General features: G+C 52.8%; 2 protein-coding genes across 15 annotated transcripts; both read right to left on the reverse strand.

Annotated features, from left to right (window-relative positions):
- Positions 1-427: 427 nt before the first annotated feature.
- Positions 428-6758, reverse strand: FANCG (FA complementation group G). Of its 9 annotated transcripts, none has more exons than XR_014247284.1 (14): positions 6269-6531; positions 5983-6073; positions 4955-5086; positions 4521-4723; positions 3879-4014; positions 3571-3701; positions 3324-3470; positions 3038-3189; positions 2602-2668; positions 2054-2343; positions 1856-1902; positions 1524-1679; positions 940-1031; positions 428-810 (listed from the first exon to the last, which is right to left on the reverse strand). XR_014247284.1 is itself a non-coding variant. In XM_082401447.1 (14 exons), the coding sequence occupies exons 1-14, from the start codon at positions 6362-6364 to the stop codon at positions 702-704; spliced, it is 1881 nt and encodes a 626-aa protein (XP_082257573.1). In that variant the 5' UTR covers positions 6365-6758; the 3' UTR covers positions 428-701. The 9 variants fall into 9 exon arrangements, 7 of the variants coding, with proteins under 7 accessions (XP_082257573.1, XP_082257572.1, XP_082257574.1 ...); XM_082401447.1 differs by having other exon boundaries at positions 940-1063; positions 6269-6758; XR_014247283.1 differs by lacking the exon at positions 1524-1679.
- Positions 6759-7913: 1155 nt separating this feature from the next.
- PIGO (phosphatidylinositol glycan anchor biosynthesis class O) lies at positions 7914-15948 on the reverse strand. 6 transcript variants are annotated; one of them, XM_082401384.1, is made up of 11 exons: positions 15886-15948; positions 14599-15110; positions 13851-13994; positions 13538-13661; positions 12716-12875; positions 12326-12505; positions 10553-12077; positions 9778-9981; positions 9346-9560; positions 8669-8739; positions 7914-8515 (listed from the first exon to the last, which is right to left on the reverse strand). In XM_082401384.1, exons 2-11 carry the CDS (start codon positions 15107-15109, stop codon positions 8254-8256), a joined length of 3396 nt encoding a protein of 1131 aa, XP_082257510.1. In that variant the 5' UTR covers position 15110; positions 15886-15948; the 3' UTR covers positions 7914-8253. The 6 variants fall into 6 exon arrangements, with proteins under 6 accessions (XP_082257510.1, XP_082257507.1, XP_082257508.1 ...); XM_082401381.1 differs by having other exon boundaries at positions 14599-15139; positions 15886-15934; XM_082401382.1 differs by lacking the exon at positions 15886-15948 and having other exon boundaries at positions 13878-13994; positions 14599-15879.
- Positions 15949-17585: the final 1637 nt, after the last annotated feature.

Genomic DNA, 17585 nt, shown 5'->3' on the forward strand with positions numbered 1-17585 from the left:
AGCTTTGGGGGCCTGTTGACTGAATTCACCCTTCACCCCCTATCCACACAGACACGTTTGACTGAGACAGTGGAAATCCAAATCTGGGATGAGGGAGGGGGTGGGGAATCATTCTGAGACTCAGAGGTCTGCTTGTCTCTCTGCTCTAAGAATCAGATACTTGCCCTTCTCCTGAGGGCACCACCTTCCAGACCTAACTCCACTCATTCTGTCACCTCACAAAGGATCCTGGGCTTTGGGGTTTTGCTTTTAGGCAACAAGAAGGACTAAAGGCACTGCCACCTGAGTAAGGATTCCTGTAGCCCTTTCTCCTGAGTCTCATAAGGTAGACGATGTTGGGAGAAGGTATCATAGACAACCAGCACTCAACTGAATCAGACAGCTTTGAGTCTTCCCACTCAAGTGTATGTAGTAGGCAGACAAGAGATAGATATGAAATTTTACTCAACACATGAAAAGGGAAACAGGAAAAAACGTGCTATGAGCAAAGTCAATGCCTTGTTGGTGGAAGGGGGGCTTCTTCTGGAACCAGAACAGCAGTAACCAGACCAAATTTTGGAGAACTACCACCAGCCTCTCCAATGCCAGACTTATATTGGAATGGTCAGCTCCAGCCATGTTCCCCAAGGACGGTGTAGCAGAAAGCCCTCCCCACAGATGGCCCACTGAGGCCCCAGCTCAGGTTCTTTGAAACGTGGCAGCTACAGGTCACGAGTCTCCAGCAGAGACGTCCGAAATTCCTCAAGAAGGGTTTCACGGTCAGGGGGATGGATCCAGCCCAAACAGGTTTCTAGGTACAGGGGGAGAGACCTGAAACCAAAAAGGGTGACGTCTAAGGGAGGACAGGCAGAAGACTGCACAGCCATTCCCTCCCTTTCATTCACCACCGCTCCCAATAGGCCCAAGGACTCCAGGACGCCAGCTGCCTCTCAGCCTCACCATACAGCATTCTCCTGTGGCAACTCAGTTTGGGCCTCCAGCCTCCGCCAGAGAGCAGTGGCCTCATCCCTCCGATCCAGCCTCCTCAGAGTCTGAAGCAGGTGAAAGGAAGCGTCTTGATTACCTGTAGCCCCACCCCAGAGTAGAGAGCCTTAGAACTTGACACAGACTTAAGCATCATTTTATAAAAGGGAAAACTAAGGCCTAGAGCAGGGAAGTGTCTTGCCTACATGGTACCAGGGGTACATCACTGCCAACCATGCCTATCCCTGGGCACTGCCTGCTCAGGACAAAGGGCTCAGCTGACCCTGCTCCTGCCCAACACATTCTCAGCACAGTTATGGTCTCTGTGTCTGAAGACACTGGGAAGCCTAGAGAACTCCTGAGAGGCCTTCATACACACTTGTATATGTCTTGCATATGTCTGCACACCTGGATATATCCCTATATATATACAGGCACAACCCCATTCACCCCTCCTATCAAGGAACATCACTCTTAACACTAATCCCCAAGTACCTCCCCCACGGCCCTCTCTGTCCTTACGCATCTGTGCATAGCTGATGTCTTGCACATGTACATACCTGGGCACACCTGCACACTGAGAAGGAAGTCCTGTAGGGCTTTGGTATCCTGGCCACTGGCCACCCATTCCAGTCCACGACTAATCAGGGCGGCTGCCCGAAGCTGTTGTAGTGCCACATCTGATGTACACCCCTGCTCACAGCTGGAAGCAGGCCCTGGGGACCACTCCCAAAGTCAAGACATGTGTTCCCAGCCACACTGTCACCAACACCTCAAGTCCCCTCTCTATCTCTTGTGTTTGGAGTCCCTTTCCCTTAAATCTCCTGGTGGGCTAGGACACATGGAAAGGAAACCACCACCACCACAGAGAAAAACTGAGAGTCTAGATCACCTTGTTCTTTATCCTTGGGTGTGGCCTGGAAGAGCAGCTCAAGGCACCTGAAGTGGGACACAGAGCAGGGGTAAAGAAGAGTCAACCTCAGAAACTCTAGGGTGAGTAGATAAGAATGGAGCTCACCAACTCAGGTCCCAATTAGAAAATTATCCCTCCACATTTCCCTGAGGGTCGTGGTTGGCTTCCTGGGCTCACCGGCTAAATTCACTAATTGCCTCCTTTTGGGCCCCCAGTTGCACCCAAGCTTGGCCCTGAAGCAGATAGGTGGCAGAGACCCAGGGTGAGCAGTGTGGTAACTCTTTGGTTCCTCTTCTGGCATCTTCCCACAGCCGGGGCCTCTTGGGAAGCAGGGATGACATGCGGCTAAGCAGCTCCTCACACACGGTCAAAGCATCCTGGGCTCGGCCTGCCTGAATCAGCGCTGCTGCTGCCTCCAAGAACACCTCAGGCACACAGGGCCCTGGGGGGCATGGGGGTGGGGAGAACTGGGGTGGGAGGAGAATGCAGTGTCTTGAAGAGACATGAGCCACCACCCCCAACCTCTTCACCAGGCTCTGGTATCATGCAGAGACCACCCATTGCTTGCTGCCTGGATCCCCCTTGCTCTGGGAACCCTCCCAGTCTGGTGCCCCAGATTGGACAGAAAGAACAGCAGAGGAAAAGTCAGAAAAAAGCAGTCCTGCGCTACTCCAAAGGAGACTCCAACCCTCCCACCCCATTGCAGAGCAACATGACATACCCACCTTTGGCTCCGAGCCATCCAGCAACAGGGCCAGCAGGTCCAGGTAATGTTCTGCAGCATTCTCTGCCCTGAAGAGTCATAACCCATGAGTCTCACCTTAGGCCATAGCAGGGCACTCCAAGGGCTTTTAGCTAAGGGCCCTGGGGTGTGGGGAGGGCGAGGTTTGGGGACTCCAACACTGGCTCAGTATGGATCTCTACTACTTACAGACTGGATTTGGGAGAAGACTTTAGAGTTTTCAAGATACAGGAGGTTAGTGTCTGGGTAAAGAATCCTCAGTTCAGGTCCAGCAGCAAGGCAGGAAGCTGAAAGTGGGGACCCATGTCCTGCCCCTGACTTGTCCATCCCCCCAACTCGTAAGAACAGAAGCAGAGTCACAGCACAGCGGAGGCGCCAGAAGTGGGAAGAGGAGCTCAGGTGAGCAAGGTGGACCTCACCTTCCCGTCTGTAGGCATCGGCTTGCTAGCAGGTACTTGGCTTGGCTCTGTGTGCCACAGTGAAGGGGTGAGGCTGGGTCAGGTCGTGGGAGTAGTAACTCTACTTCAATGAGAAGCTGTGGGGCTTCAGGGATATGAGCGACACTCAAGGCCTAAAGAGAACAAAAAGAAGAACGTATATCTATAATCTCTGGGACCCATACTTCCTTCTACTTACACCTTGACTACTTACCCCAACACAAGCATCTCAGCAGTCCCCGTATCTTCACCCGACACAGTTCCTTACCTCAACCAGCAGCTCCAGACACTCGATCTCTGCTGCCGTGTTCTCCAGTTGCCGATACAGCCTGGAGGCCTCCAGAAGCGGGGGACCCCAGGTTGATTCCCCTTTCAGGGCTGCAACCAAGTACAGCAGAGCTCTCTGTGGACTGCCCTAGAGGAGTGAGAGGACACAAGCCTCAGCTACCCTCACAAAGCAGAAAGCTGCTCCTAACGCCCCTGGTTTCCCCAACCCACCCTAGGACTGTCTTTACCATCTTACGAAGACAGGTCCCCAGGGCTGTGTACACCTGGACCAACACAGGCCGTGGGCACAGACCTGAGGCCGCTTCATGCAGGCTGCTCAGTGCCCTGGGTAGGTTCCCTGTGATCAGCTCCTGGAGGCCTGTGGGCAACCAGGGTGTGAGCTTAGAGAGGCCAATAGGGCAGGGGGCATGATGGGGAAGAAGAGCACAGAGAAGCTCTACTGAGCTGAAGGGTAGAGGATAGAGAAGACATGAGCCCAGAGGACCCCTTAAGACAGGGAGTGGGGAGGAAGGGACAAGTCAGATTGCTAGCTGGCCTTGGCGATAAGCAAATGCTGTCAGAAGGACACCCCTCAAGTCCTGGGCATCCTGCAGGGTCAACGGAGCATCTGACTCCTCAGCTGGGGGCCTCCAAGTTTTCAGGAGCAGCAGGAGATCCTCAGAGGCCCCGCTCTGGGGAAAGAAGGATGATCAGAGGTTCCAAGCCTGTAACTACCCCTTCACCTATCTCAGTCCACCCTGGCTGGACTCTGAACTTAAGGATCCTCCTGATTCTTGTTCCCTCAATTCTAAGAGATCGATAGCTGTGAGGCAAGGATAAAGGGAGGAAGAAAAACCTGGGGCAGAGATGATCTATTTTAATGAGTCTCCTCACTCAGGATCAGCCCACGAGGACACAGGGCAACGACCATGTTTGGGTTACTGATGAAAAGACTGAGACTGGGAGGTGACTTCAGCAAGGTCACGAGAGCTCTAATTCTACCCAAGATAATCAAGCTCCCAAGAGAACCCCTCCAATGAGGAACAAACCAGAGCAAGGTCACCTAAGAGTCCCTGAGAAAACCTGGGTCTTCTGAACACCAACCCAACAGCCTTTCCAACACATAATGATGATACTGCAGCTAGGAAGGGTGGGAGGAGGAAAGAGACCCTTAGGTCCAGATCACTACCTGAATTACCTGGCTAACATTCAGGGTCTGCAGCAGCAAGGTCAGGTCCCCAAGACGGTCAGTGCTCAGCCAAAGGGCAGCCTGCAGGCCAGCAAGGTGGTGAAGGGCAGGGAGCAGCTCCGGCAGAAGGGAGGAAACATGGAGGACGGACTCCCACAGCCCCCTAAGCCCATGTTCCAGCCTGGCCTTCAGGTGCTCCTGGGTCTCCAGCACTGTAGAGTATACACACACATACAGCTGAGGTGGGACCTCATCTCTGGCTTTTCTTCTCTGCAGGAGCCCAAAGGTCACAAAGGCGCTCCTGGTCCAAGGAGCACATGGAGGATCAGAGAAGGGCATCTCCGTGGAGGTGACAGATTATGTTGCTCCTCCTATCCCCCTTGCAAGAACTTAAGCCCAGCCTGAGGCTGGCAGGGGCATGGAAGGCAATCTCTGGCCCTCACCTCTCTCTAGGCCCTGCTGGATATCCTGTGCCAGGTCCTCAGTGAAACCCTGGGCCAGGCTTGCCCTCAGGGTAATGAAATTGCAGATGACAGTCAGTTCCAAGGGGAGAACAGAAACAGCCGCAGGGAGCCCTGGAGCAACAAATGCTGGTCTCACAGACCACTCTCAGGTGAAAGAGATCACCCCACCCCAACCAAAATGGCCTCAATAAAGAACCCACCCTTTGGAGACTTCCCTGCTGGCGCAGTGGTTAAGAATCCGCCTGCCAATGTAGGGGACACGGGTTCGAGCCCTGGTCCGGGAGGATCCCACATGCCGCGGAGCAACTAGGCCTGTATGCCACAGCTGCTGAGCCTGCGCTCCAGAGCCTGCGAGCCACAACTACTGAGCCCGCAAGCCACAACTACTGAGCCCGCGAGCCACAACTACTGAGCCCGCGAGCCACAACTACTGAAGCCTGCGCACCTAAAGCCCGTGCTCCACAACAAGATAAGCCACCGCAATGAGGGGCCCGCGCACCACAACGAAGAGTGGCCCCCACTCGCTGCAACTGGAGAGGGCCCGCACGTAGCAACAAAGACCCAACGCAGCCAAAAAAAAAAAAAAAAAAAAAAAAAAGAAAAAGAAAAAGAATCCACCCTTTGGACAGAGAATTTGGAAAGGGCAGAAGGTTTTCCAAATAGACCATCCTGGAGACCACTTCTTCAAATGCTGCTGGGGGGGGGGGGGGGGGGGGGAGGGGTGGTGTGTGTGTGTGTGTGTGTGTGTGTGTGTGTGTGTGTGTGTGTGTGTGTGTGTGTGTGTGTGTGTGTGTGTGTGTGTGTGTGTGTGTGTGTGTGTGTGTGTGTGTGTGTGTGTAAGGAGAGAGATTCACCTGTATAAAGACGATTCCATTCCAGTCCTGTCTGTGCCTTAAACAGAACACCTTACCCCCTGAGTAATGTCCTCGATCCCAGAAATGCAGAAGAGGAACTGGTCTCTGGCTGTGGAGGAGGGGAGTGACCATCCTGGGGAGAGCGCTACTTACCCTGCAGACTATGGAGGAGTCCCCGGAGCCCTTCCAGTGCATCTTGAGCCAACTGCTGTCGCCTCGGAGACAGACCTGAGTCCTGAGCAACCTAACAAATGTGGGGTGGGGTACAGTCCTTCCCTCTCCCCTTGCAGCTGTGGCAAGGGATGTCATTCTCCAGCCATTTCTGGCTCTTTAGGGGAGGTCACGCTCAGCCCCTCCCCATCGGCCAGGGTAAATCCACTGCATACCCCTTTCCTGGTATTTTGGGGTTGCAAAGAGAGGGTCCCAGCAACCGCGTTACCTTGGCCTGTTGAACTAGTTGGTCATTCTTTTCCCTCCACAGGTCCAGGCAGCTGGCGTGAGAGGCTGAAGAGCCCGGAGGGGTCCTGTGAGCCATGGCGGCCGAGGCTGGGCCCAGACACCTGAAAGGGGCCGCTGAAGGGTACGCCTGGCCCCTCCGACGCCCCACTGAGAGCGGAGAGGCCCGTACACTTCCGCACCCCGCCAAGGCTCCTTTGCTCCCCTCGGGGTTCCAGCTGGGGCGGCCTACCCTTTCCGAGAGAAACGGACACCCCACCGGCCGCCTGGCCGGGATTCTACCTCCGCCTCTTCCACCCGCGCCTCTGATTGGCCCGGCCGGCAAAATGCTCGGCTGCGGTTGGTCGTCTTCAAGGGTTACTCCCCGCGGGAAACTGGAAGAAGAAACGAGTCGGGGCCAGACCAGAGAGGAAGGCAGAGGTGGGCCAGAGACCGGGGACGTGTCTGAGTGGGTAGGTCTTACGGCTCGCCGTTCCGCTGCTCAGCCCTCGCGGAGGCCAAAGCCTTAAGTCGACCTCAAAAACCCGGAACCCGCGGATCAGCCCTTCCCTCGCCGCCACACATCCACGTCGGCCGGCGATTTACCCCGCCGCGGAGGGCTGGCCCGCGCGATGCACGCTGGGAGTTGTAGTACCGCCGGGAGCCGCCACGAAAGGTCCAGCCCCAGAAGTGTCTTCAAAAAGAACTGACCTGAGACCGAGGCCCTCGGTAATCGGCCCATCCTATCTCTGCTCACCATGGAGCACCAACACGCTCACCACAGTCTGCTCAACCACATGCAGTCCGACTAGCTGGCAGCGCAGCCCTGTGCCTGTGCAGCCTGCCCTGCTCAAATATACCTGCCCAGTCCTTTCAACACATGGAGGTAGGAGAATTGGAGATCCGTAAGCAAAGAAGAAACAAGCTGCGACGCTTGCCATCTATAAAGTCAACTCAAAATGGATAAATTGGACTTCATTAAAATTAAAAACTCTTGTGCTACAAAGACACCATCAAGAAAATTCAAAGATGTAAGTCAAACTGTTATGCTGGACACCTTAAACATATCCAGTGATGTATGTCAATTAAATCTCAATAAACTGGGAAAAAAAGAAAATTCAAAGATGTCAATTATACCTCAATAAAAAAAGAAATAAAAGAAAACTCAAAAGTCACAAAGTGGGAGAAATTATTTGCAAATCATATACGTCATCTTTCAGTGGTCTCATCTCTTCCTGTCCTGGGCACCCTCAAACCTCAAACCCCAGTCCTGACCCTTCTCAGAACCTCTTCCCCACTTCTTTGATGGATGTTTCCATGAGGATTTCATGCCAGCACTTCAACATGACACAGCAGTAGTGAGGTGGATGGAGGGCACAGGAGACGTATGAGGAGCATTAGATTCATACAATTTTGGCTTCAAGTCAGGAATAATCAATGGGACAAGGTGTGTTAGATGGGTGAGTAGGTCTGATAAAAGGCAGCACAGGTTGGGAAACCAGGGAAGCCTCCACAGACGTGAAGGGCAAAGGGTGTTCTGAAGTGAAAGGACACAGTTGAGGAGGAGGAGATACAGCACTATTGGGGCTTTAGACAGTGAAAGTCTGTGTGCTCCATGATGCCTGGGCCTGTCTTTTCAGCCATCTGTGTTATCAGCCAAAGCAAAAGAATTTAATAAAATATGTTCCATGGCAAAGGAAAATGGCAGGTGGAATAACAGTAGTGATTTGGGAAGAGTTGGGAGAAGTGAATTCAGACAATTCCAACCACCTCCCAGCGGTTCTCAGATGTGGCCAGGTCTCCGTAAGACGGCTGATCCCATCTGTGCCTGGATGAGGGGAGACTGACCCTCCTCATATCCCCTACAGGACAGTGGGGGCTCCCCCACACCTCAGACACACATATTTACATGATTATTTTATTCCACTTTGGAGGCAGCCCCTCAGTCTCTCAGATGTATCCAAAGCAGGAGTTACGAATTAGGCTCCACTATGATTTTGAATTATACAATAATGAAGTCCCAGATGCCAGTAGATCCTGGCTGCACGGTGGTAAGAGGTGTGACTGAGCCTCTCTTGCAGATGATCCAGCACCCGTATAGACCAGGCTAGACTGTTCTCCAGCTTTCTGCTGGGCCAGAACTAACTGCCTGAACCAGGAGCTCACAGCACCATCCACTCGCATCACCAAAGCTATGCCCAGGCAAAGTCCCACGCTGCTCACAATGAAGCCCATGGCCTCAAAAATGAACCTGCAAAGAAAGGTGGAGAATCTCAAAGGACACAGACAGGAGGCCTAGAGCCTTTTCCCTGCTGAGGCAAAACCTTGTCCACTCTGGATGTTCATTGTTTGCTCCAAGCTTCACCCTCCCCCACACCAATACTTCTCAAGCAAATCCACTCACTTGGGGGCAAACACCTTCCAGACCATGAGATGCCTGCGGAGGATGGAGGCTGCCAAGGCACAGGCCAAAATCTAAGGGAAGAGAGGAGGGGTCAAGTTATTAAGGAAGGGGAGGAGGAAGCAGGTCAAACAGAGAACTGCTGCAGGTCCCTGTGAAGAATGGAAGGGGAAGGAAAGTAGTGTGTGTCAGTGGGAAAAAACCCTGGGCTAGGAGTTAGGAGACCTAATTCTTTTCCTGGCCCAACCACGACTTGCAGTGTGACCTTGGGCAAGCACTATTCATCTGTGCCACTGACACTCAGGCTCTGCCTCCCAGGGTGGAGGGAATGTCAGAGTCACACCTTCTGCCTCTGAAGGAAAAGAAGATCAACGATCACAGCTTGGGAAAGAATCCCGGCCATCACCTCAGCTTTTCCAGTCTGTCCACTAATGGAGTAATCCCCGGATGCAACCATCAGGTCCAGATCTAGCTTGTAGAGAGGAAACAATCCAAGACTAGGATGAAGGAGACCCAGGTTCAAGTCTTAATACTGCCATTTGAGGCCACTGGCCTTTGGGCAATCACTTCACTTATCTACACCTCAGTCAAGGCTCTCTCCTAGGGTTTTGGCAAAGTGTGAAAGAATGTGATGTACATGCATGAGAAAACTAACTCCATGATCTCTCCCCTGCACCCACCTGAATACCAAGGACAAAGAGGTACTTGAGGCCCAGCTGCAGCAGCGCTGCATTGAAGTGGTGAGGCGCATCCCGGAGCCGCATCTCCATCAGTGGCTCCTCCTCCTCCTCAGGCCTGACTCTGGCCTCAGCTTCATTCCCTGGGGGCTGCCGCCTCTTCCGGGGCCCTTGACTCTCACAGAGAAAGGGCCAGAGCAGGAGCAATGGGCAACCTACTGCCTCAGAGGAAGGCAGGGCTAGAATCAATGGAGGACCCAGGGACCAGGCCACCCTGGCCCCCAACTACCCTAGTTGGCTCAGCCTCCAATTAGCAAAGGCCAAGGGGTGCCCAAGATCTAACAAAATCACATTTCCCCACTCAAATCCTGGGGTTTCCTTTCCTTCCACGAAGCCAGAGTAAACAATGGAAGCAAGGGAGGAATGAGGAGGTACCTGCAAAGAGGATATGGGAGGCAAAGGTGTTGGCTCCCACCAGCAAAGCAGACAGCCAGGTAAAGTCATGACCCTCTGGGACTCCCACGAAGGCAGCATGCCAATGGATAGCTGGAAAGACGGGCTGGTGACCCGTGGAATAGAAGGTCTGTGTTGCCATGAAGGCCCAAGCAGAGACTGCCTGCCAAGGCACAGTAAAAGGACCTGGGGGAAGAGATATGCCTCTTTACAGTCACGTCCCACTCCCTAACCCACAGCCCACTGCCCCAAGATCATATACACCTACTACCTCAGTGCTGTCTCTTACACGCGAGCATGCCCATCACTCCAAGCTTCTAATAGTCAACACTCTGTTATTCTAATTCCCTCCGTGGCACAAAGCCCCACTGCTCTAATCTGTGGTCAGCCTCTTTCTCTCATATACACACAGCTCACTATGAGTGGTGAATATACTCGTAATTCACCACTCTCATCACTGGAGAATCAGGAAATGCGCTCACGAGGATGCAGCATTTCCATAAGAACTGAGTCTTGGAGTACTGTTTGTCTCCCTCCTCCATGAACCCTGCTGGCCCTGAAAGCCAGTGGGAGGGATCAATTAGCTTGGCTACAGCAGATAAGAGACAGGACATCAGGAAGACCCTCTCAACTGTTGGGGCGTGAGACCCTGTATCAAGGTGAAGAACCTGAGGAGCAACACCTCCCTGAAAATAAGAAGGGCTGAATTCACATCACTACTGTCCCTGGATGAATCAGGGCTGAGATATGTATTTACCAGGGGTGGTGATGGGTATCCCAGCAGCAAGCAGATGCAGGAGAAGGAAGCTCTGCAGAAACAGAAGCAGGAACACAAGGCTAATGCGCTCTGCATGCAATAGCAGAAGTGGAAAGGCCAAGAGGGTGAGGGCTGTGACCATAGCAGCTGAGTAGACACTCCCCAACTGATAGGCGGCCACCGTCAGGGGGCCCTGAGATTTGGTCCTCTCTAGCCGGCCCCGGAACTCCTCCTGCATGTGTCGGTAGATTTGAGGAACCACATAATCCAGGTCAGCCTGAGAAGTGGGGGGGCCTGAGAAGGGAGTGAGGACAGTCCTGGTCCGTGGAGCACCCGCTGCAGCTTTCACCAGCACCGTCACAGGCCTCCAGAGCAGCAGCATGAGCCCTGAAGCAGCCAACCCGGCCACAGCCCTAGGTAACATAACTGATGCCCCAGCGACCAGGGCCCGGAGACGTGGGGGTGCTTCATCCGCCCCTGATGCCAAGGCCCAGTAGGCGGCAGTGCCTAGTCCCATCAGCGGCAGCCCCCAGCGCACAAAGAGCACAGGGGGCTCAGGGCTCTTGAGATTACCATAGCGGCGAAGCCACAGGCGCACGGCAGCTAACAGGGCCGCCAGCGCCCCCACACAAGCTCCATACCACACATTCTTGGCTCGACCACCCACCATGGATGCCAGGGGACTCAGCCAGGGAGAGGAACTGCAAGCAGGCGTCTCTTCAGGGCATCGATGAAAAAGCCCAGCTAGCCTTATACATAAAAGCAACCCAACTCCAAGCCCCAGGGCATGCGTGCCATTGTGACGTGGGGGGCCTGCTGGGGTCAGAAAGCCAAGGCGAGGTATTGTGAGTAGCTTAGGTGGCAGCAGCTTGCCCTCCCAGTGAAGCTGGGCAACCAGGAGCAAGATGAGTGAGATCAAAAGGAAGGGGGCGGCCCTGGCCTCGGCTATAACAAAGCTATCAGAGAAGAAACCAGCAAAGCGAATGAGCAGGAGTAACAGGACAGGCCCAGGCATGGGAAGCAGGGCTGCCAGGGGCCTCTTAGCTCCCCAGCCAGCCCAGGCTTTCCACAGAAAAGGCAGAAGTGAGCCCACTGCAGCCATGGCCCCTAGAACCACTGAATCCAGCTTCAGCCCAGTAGTTGCCACGAGTACAGCACACACTACGGCCCCAGTCAAACCCCAGGCCATGGGTATTAAGAGAGGGCGGAAACAGAAGCCTGGGGATGTTGCCCACTGGGATACCAGTAGGCAAAGAAAGCAGGTAGCAGCCAAGAGAGCAGCACCCCCTGCCATGCGGACCAGAGAAAAACGAGCCCAAGACTCAATGCACATGGCCCGAACTCCCCGCAGGAACTGCTGCAGCTCAGTAATCACAGTCTGTAGTGCTGCCTCAGCCCCCTGGGGGCTCTGCAGAAGCCGCTGGTAGTCAGCAGAAGCCTTGGAGAAGAGGTTCTGCAGTCGATGAAGCTCCTTAACTTGGAGGTCCTGAGCAGCAGTTGAGTAGGTGTGAAGAAATCGGGACACCTGTCAGAAAAGATCAGAGACCAAGGGGAAAAGCTCAGAGATGTGAACTGGGACACAGGCAAGGACAGGTATTACCATATGGGGTACCTAGAAATCAGGGACCCAAACTCCATCCAGGACAGGGAGAGAGGGAGTACTTGGCTATGGAATGTGATATTAAGACTGAACAAAGGACAACAGAGTGGGTCATTATGCTTCTCCCATGCTCAACCTAACTCTGTCACCTGGAAGCCCAGCCCATTACCTACCTGCTGGGCATTGAGATGGAGAGCTGAGGCTTGGGCCAGAGTAGAAGAGTGAGGCTGGGAGTCTTCGACCTCTGAGAACACCTCAGCTATCACCTCCCCGATGTTCCCAAATGGGATGGGCAGGCCCAACAGCAGGGCCAGCGTAGGCACAAGGCTGATTTGAGGAATTACCTCTGGCTCCTAGAGAACAAGGACAGGGGTCAACGGGTTCAACAAAGAGCTGAGGTCAGTGTTTAGGATGGAAGACATAGGAGCCTAGGTAGGAAATAAGAATGGGGATGCCCAGGGTTATGAATTTGGGGGCTTAAAATGGAGGGATCCACAAGGATGCTACGATTATGATGTGGATTGAATAGCGGGAAACCACACAAAGCACACCTCAGGCCTCACCTCTGGTGGGGCGCTGGGGAAGAGGGCTGTGGGACTATACAGAAAAAGTGCAGCTGAGGTCTCCAGCTCACTGTCCCCTCCATGGTTCCCACTCGTGGTCATCCCATGGTCCCCAGTCACTACCAGCAGTGTGTCATTCTCCAGACGCTCCACGAGTCCCCTGGGGGCCAAGAAATGTGTCAGGAGGTAGGGATAAAGACTTTTCTCAGGGACTTCCCTGGTGGCGCAGTGGTTAAGAATCCACCTGCCAATGCAGGGGACACGGGTTCGAGCCCTGGTCCGGGAAGATCCCACATGCCGCAGAGCAACTAAGCCCGTGAGCCACAACTACTGAGCCTGCCCGTGCTCTAGAGCCCACGAGCCACAACTACTGAAGCCCACGTGCCTAGAACCCGTGCTCCGCAACAAGAGAAGCCACCGCAATGAGAAGCCCACACACCGCAACAAAAAGTAGCCCCTGCTCACCACAACTAGAGAAAGCCCGCGCGCAGCAATGAAGACCCAACACAGCCAAAAATAAATTAATTAATAAATTAATTTAAAAAAGATTTTTTTCAGGGGCCCATTCACCCCCAGCCATAACTTCCACTAGTAGGGCCTAGACCTCTGGCAAAAAAACACCTCTTTGGTCATAACCCTACTGCCCAAAATCACATGCTAAATTACTCAAAACAGATGAGGCCCCTAGCTTCAGAAAAAGGCCTAGAGAAGACAGAATTCAACCAAGTAAGAGTTCCAAATAAAGATTTTTTTCTCTTGGGACCATATATTATGAGATTCTCAGACACAAACCCACTCCCCCAGCCAATATCCCACACTCACTGGATCACCTGGTCCATTTGGCTAAGTTTCTTGGCCATTTCAGGATGATGAGGGCCATGCTTGTGGCCACAGTGATCCACACCCAGGAAGTGAGTAATCAGCACATCCCATTCACCACTGTCCACTGTGAAGGAGAGAACCTGAGCACAGGGGACTAAGGCCCACTCCTCAACCCCAGCCAGGCTCTGATGCTCCTATGTCCAGGGGCACAAGCCCAGGCCACTGCATCCATGGGAGGTTCAGAATTTGTGGACTGACGTAGCCCTCCCCAGCTCCCAGTCTTAGTCAGGCCTGCCTCTGGCCCCGTGCTCACTGGTTGGGTAGAGGTGTTCCAGGATACCATTGTCCACTGTGTGTAGGTCTCTAACATCGAAGGACGGGAAAAAGAAAGCTTGGGAGAAAGCTCCAGGAAAAAGATCGTTCCAGGTTTCATCTCCCATGAAGACCACACGCCTTCCTGCAGGGACATGAGTGGGTCACAGCCTGAGCAGGAGTCAGGGGAGGGGGAAGAGGAGAGGCCTTTTAAAGATCTATCAGAAATCCCAACCATGCACTCTAAGGCACAGCAGTTCCATCCAACAACTCTTTATCCTTCAAGGCCTAAAATTTTCTGCCAGGAAGCTTTCCCTGGTAACCATACTCCACCAAGACCTTTTACTACTTATTCCTATAAAAAGCTCTGCTAGTCCTCAGCCCCTGGCCATCTCTGCTGCTCTATTTTTCCTGGGTACATCTTGCTTTTTCCCAGTCAGTGAGTGGACAGGACCTGGACCCTCTGCTCTCTTCTCCATCCTTTTGAAAATACCAGACCCACATCTTCTTTTCGTCTCTCCCCTGCCCCTTTACTGAGAGCTCGCCCAAAGTAAAACCAATACCCCATGCAGATTAGAAACGCCAGAAGGACAGAGCCCAGACCTGAGCTCCCTGCATACAGAGCCAGGGTCTCTTTCTCCTTCCTGTACTCCTAGTTAAGCACGCAACTGGGCACCCAAAGTTCTGGCTCTCTGACGTCTAAAGAAATTTGCCAAGGTACTCCTGGCCACCAAAGAGGCCCGACTAACCTGTACTGGTAAGCTGCTTAACGAGATTGTCTTCCGCTATGGCGTAGCTGGCAAAATTACTGCCAGCATCAATAAAGGTAGGCAGTGAGCCGGTGGTGAGGGCCTTGAGGCGCTGCATGGTGGTGGTCGGGGGGTCAACCTTGGACTGGTAGAGCCTGGCATGGTAGGGCTGAATTTCCAGGATCCTCTGCAAGAAGGCCAGTTTGCCCAGGAAGGGCAGGGAGACGGGAGGCTCTCCAGAAACATGTGAGAGCTGGGGCTGGGCAAAGTCAAATCGCAGAGCATCTATCAGCACCAACACAAGCCGGGAGAAACGGGAAGCCATCCAGCAGGACCCGGGCTCCCCTCGGCTCCCCCATGGCAGGGACCCAGGGCCTGGGGGCTCTTGGCAGCTGCTATGGTTGGTGAGCTCCAAACGGGTGAGCAGGAAGCCACTGGTGAAGAGAGCAATGCCGGCGTAGAAGAGGAAGCCCACCCAGGCCAGGAAGAGCAGCACTGAGATCTTCCGCATCCTGGTGGTGGCGGGGGAGGGAATTCATAACTGTGAGGCAAAGAACCAGCAGATAGTCTAGTCTCTCAATACAAAGCCCAGCTAGAATCACTTCCTCTTGGAAGCCTTCCTGAAGATAAACAGTCCCATAGCCAACCCAATGCAATGTTCCTCTCCACCAGTTATACCAGCGTTTCTGAAGGCGAGGTGCGCAGACTATGGGCATCAACCTTGAGCAGCTGTTTTAAAATGGTGATTTCCAGGCGCCACCCCAGATCCCCTGAATCAGGATCTTCGGGGGTGGAGCATAGGAATTTGTACGCCAGGAGATCCTAATGATGGAAAACACAGTCCACGAGGGAAACTTATTCCAAGTGGTAGACTGCTTTCTGACAGCCCGTTTCTCCTCTCTCCTCGCCAATTTCAACACCCCTGGAGTGGCCAGGGCTCGCAGCCGCAGGGGAATCCCGGCCAGGCTGATGGCGCCGCCTGGCGGGGACCCAGGGGACGAAGAGAAGGAGTCCTACTCCACTTCCGGACAGCCAGGATCGCCAGGAGACCAGAAGCGCGACCTCCCCGGCGCAGCACGGCAGAGGTGCGAGGTCTTGAGGCAGTTGGGCCTCGCTGGGACCCAGACGTCCGGATGGCTCTGCCTCCTCAGGTGGCTACCCGGCCTCCGGCTGGGCACCCTGACCTGGGTACGGGGCCCGCTAGACTGCGAGCTCTGAGGGGGGTGGAAGGACCCCTAACTTCGGGCAAAAGCGAGCGCACGGGGATTTGGGGAGACCCTGGCTCACCTTGAATGGCGCCCGGAAGTGCAGCGTCGGCGCCTGCGGCCTGGCACCACAGAGGTGCGTGCGCCGGCTAGAGCGACCCTCGGGGGTCCCGATCGCCATCTGCTGTCGCCTCCGAGGAAGTTCGGCAAGGAACGCAAGGCTGGCCAGAGACGGAGTTTGATGGGAGAGTATAGTAATTTAGAATTGGGGGCAAGGCACTAAACTAGAAGAGTTCAGGGAGCCACTGTCCATTCTTGGTTAAGACTAAGATCTAGGCCTCTGGAACCAAACTTAGCTTGAATCCTAGCCCTGCCACTCACTATCATTATTGGGCATTACCTCATCTGTAAAATAAGGATAATATTTATTTCCCCCTTTTTGCCAAGCTGACTCCAACTGATAGATTTTATTATTCATCCTTCCCAAGGATGAATCTTACAATCAGTAATAAGACAATCCAATTCAAAAATGGGCAAAGAGGCACAACATTGTAAATCAACTATATTTGAATTAAAAAAGAATATTTTTTGGCCAAAAAAAAAACAGGATGACGTACTACAAGTGGTTACATGCAACTACATGAATGGAACTTAAAAACATGCTCACTAGGGGACTTCCGTAGTGGTTCAGTGGCTAAGACTCCACGCTCCCGATGCAGGGGGCCCAGGTTCGATCCCTGGTCAGGGAACTAGATCCCACATGCTGCAGCTAAAGATCCTGCAGGCTTCAATGAAGATCCCGCACGTGGCATCGAAGAGCCCGGGTGCCACAACCAAGACCTGGTACAGCCAAATAAATAAATATTAAAAAAAAAAAAACATGCTAAGTGAAAGAAGCCAATCACAAAATAGCACGTATTATTCCATTTACATGACTATGTAAATCTACAGGTACAGAAAGTAAATTAGTGGTTGTCTAGGGTTGAGGGGAGAGAGGAGTGACTACTAATGGGTACAGGGGTTTTGTGGCAGGGTGGGGATGGGGAGCAGTGATGAAAATGTTCTAAATTGTGATGGTTGCCCAATTCTGTGAATATACTACAAATTATTGAATTTACACTTTAAGCAGGTGAATCACATTATATGTGAATTATATCTCAGAAAAGCTACCATATAAAACAAAACAAAAAACCTCTCCAATGGTTTCTCATCTCAGAGTAAAGACTAAATTCTTGTAGTGGTTCTACATGGCCCTACAAATCTACACACTGACTCCCCACTTCCTTCTTTGATTCATGTAGCTGCCACTTGTTTCCTTAATTCAGTTCCATCCACTGTAGTTGCTTTGCTCTTCACATTACAAGGCAGCCACGCTCTGCCTCAGGACCTTTGCATTTCCAGCTCCTGTCAGCTTTACTCCCAGATGCCCAAATGGGCCTTACCCATCTCATCTCCGTATCTAAGCTTAAATGTACCATCAGTGAGGCTTTCTGTAACCCTCTACTTAATGTTACAGCCCTCCTCTCAAGTTCCCCATCTCCCTTCCTTTCTTTACTTCCCTCTGTAGTACAACTCATCAGCATCTGAAATACTATACATCTTATTAATGATTTGTCCCTTCCAAATAGAATGTAAGCTCATTGAGAGTAGGGAATTTTGTTTTCTTTATTACTATATCCTCAGTGCCTGGCATATAGTTGGGATTCAATAAAATTATTAAATGGATAAATGAATAAATTCTAATTCAGAAATATGTTGAAATATCCCTCCACCTTCATCCCC

Source organism: Balaenoptera borealis, assembly GCF_965194805.1.
Source record: "Balaenoptera borealis genome assembly, chromosome: 8".
Lineage (NCBI taxonomy): Eukaryota > Metazoa > Chordata > Mammalia > Artiodactyla > Balaenopteridae > Balaenoptera > Balaenoptera borealis.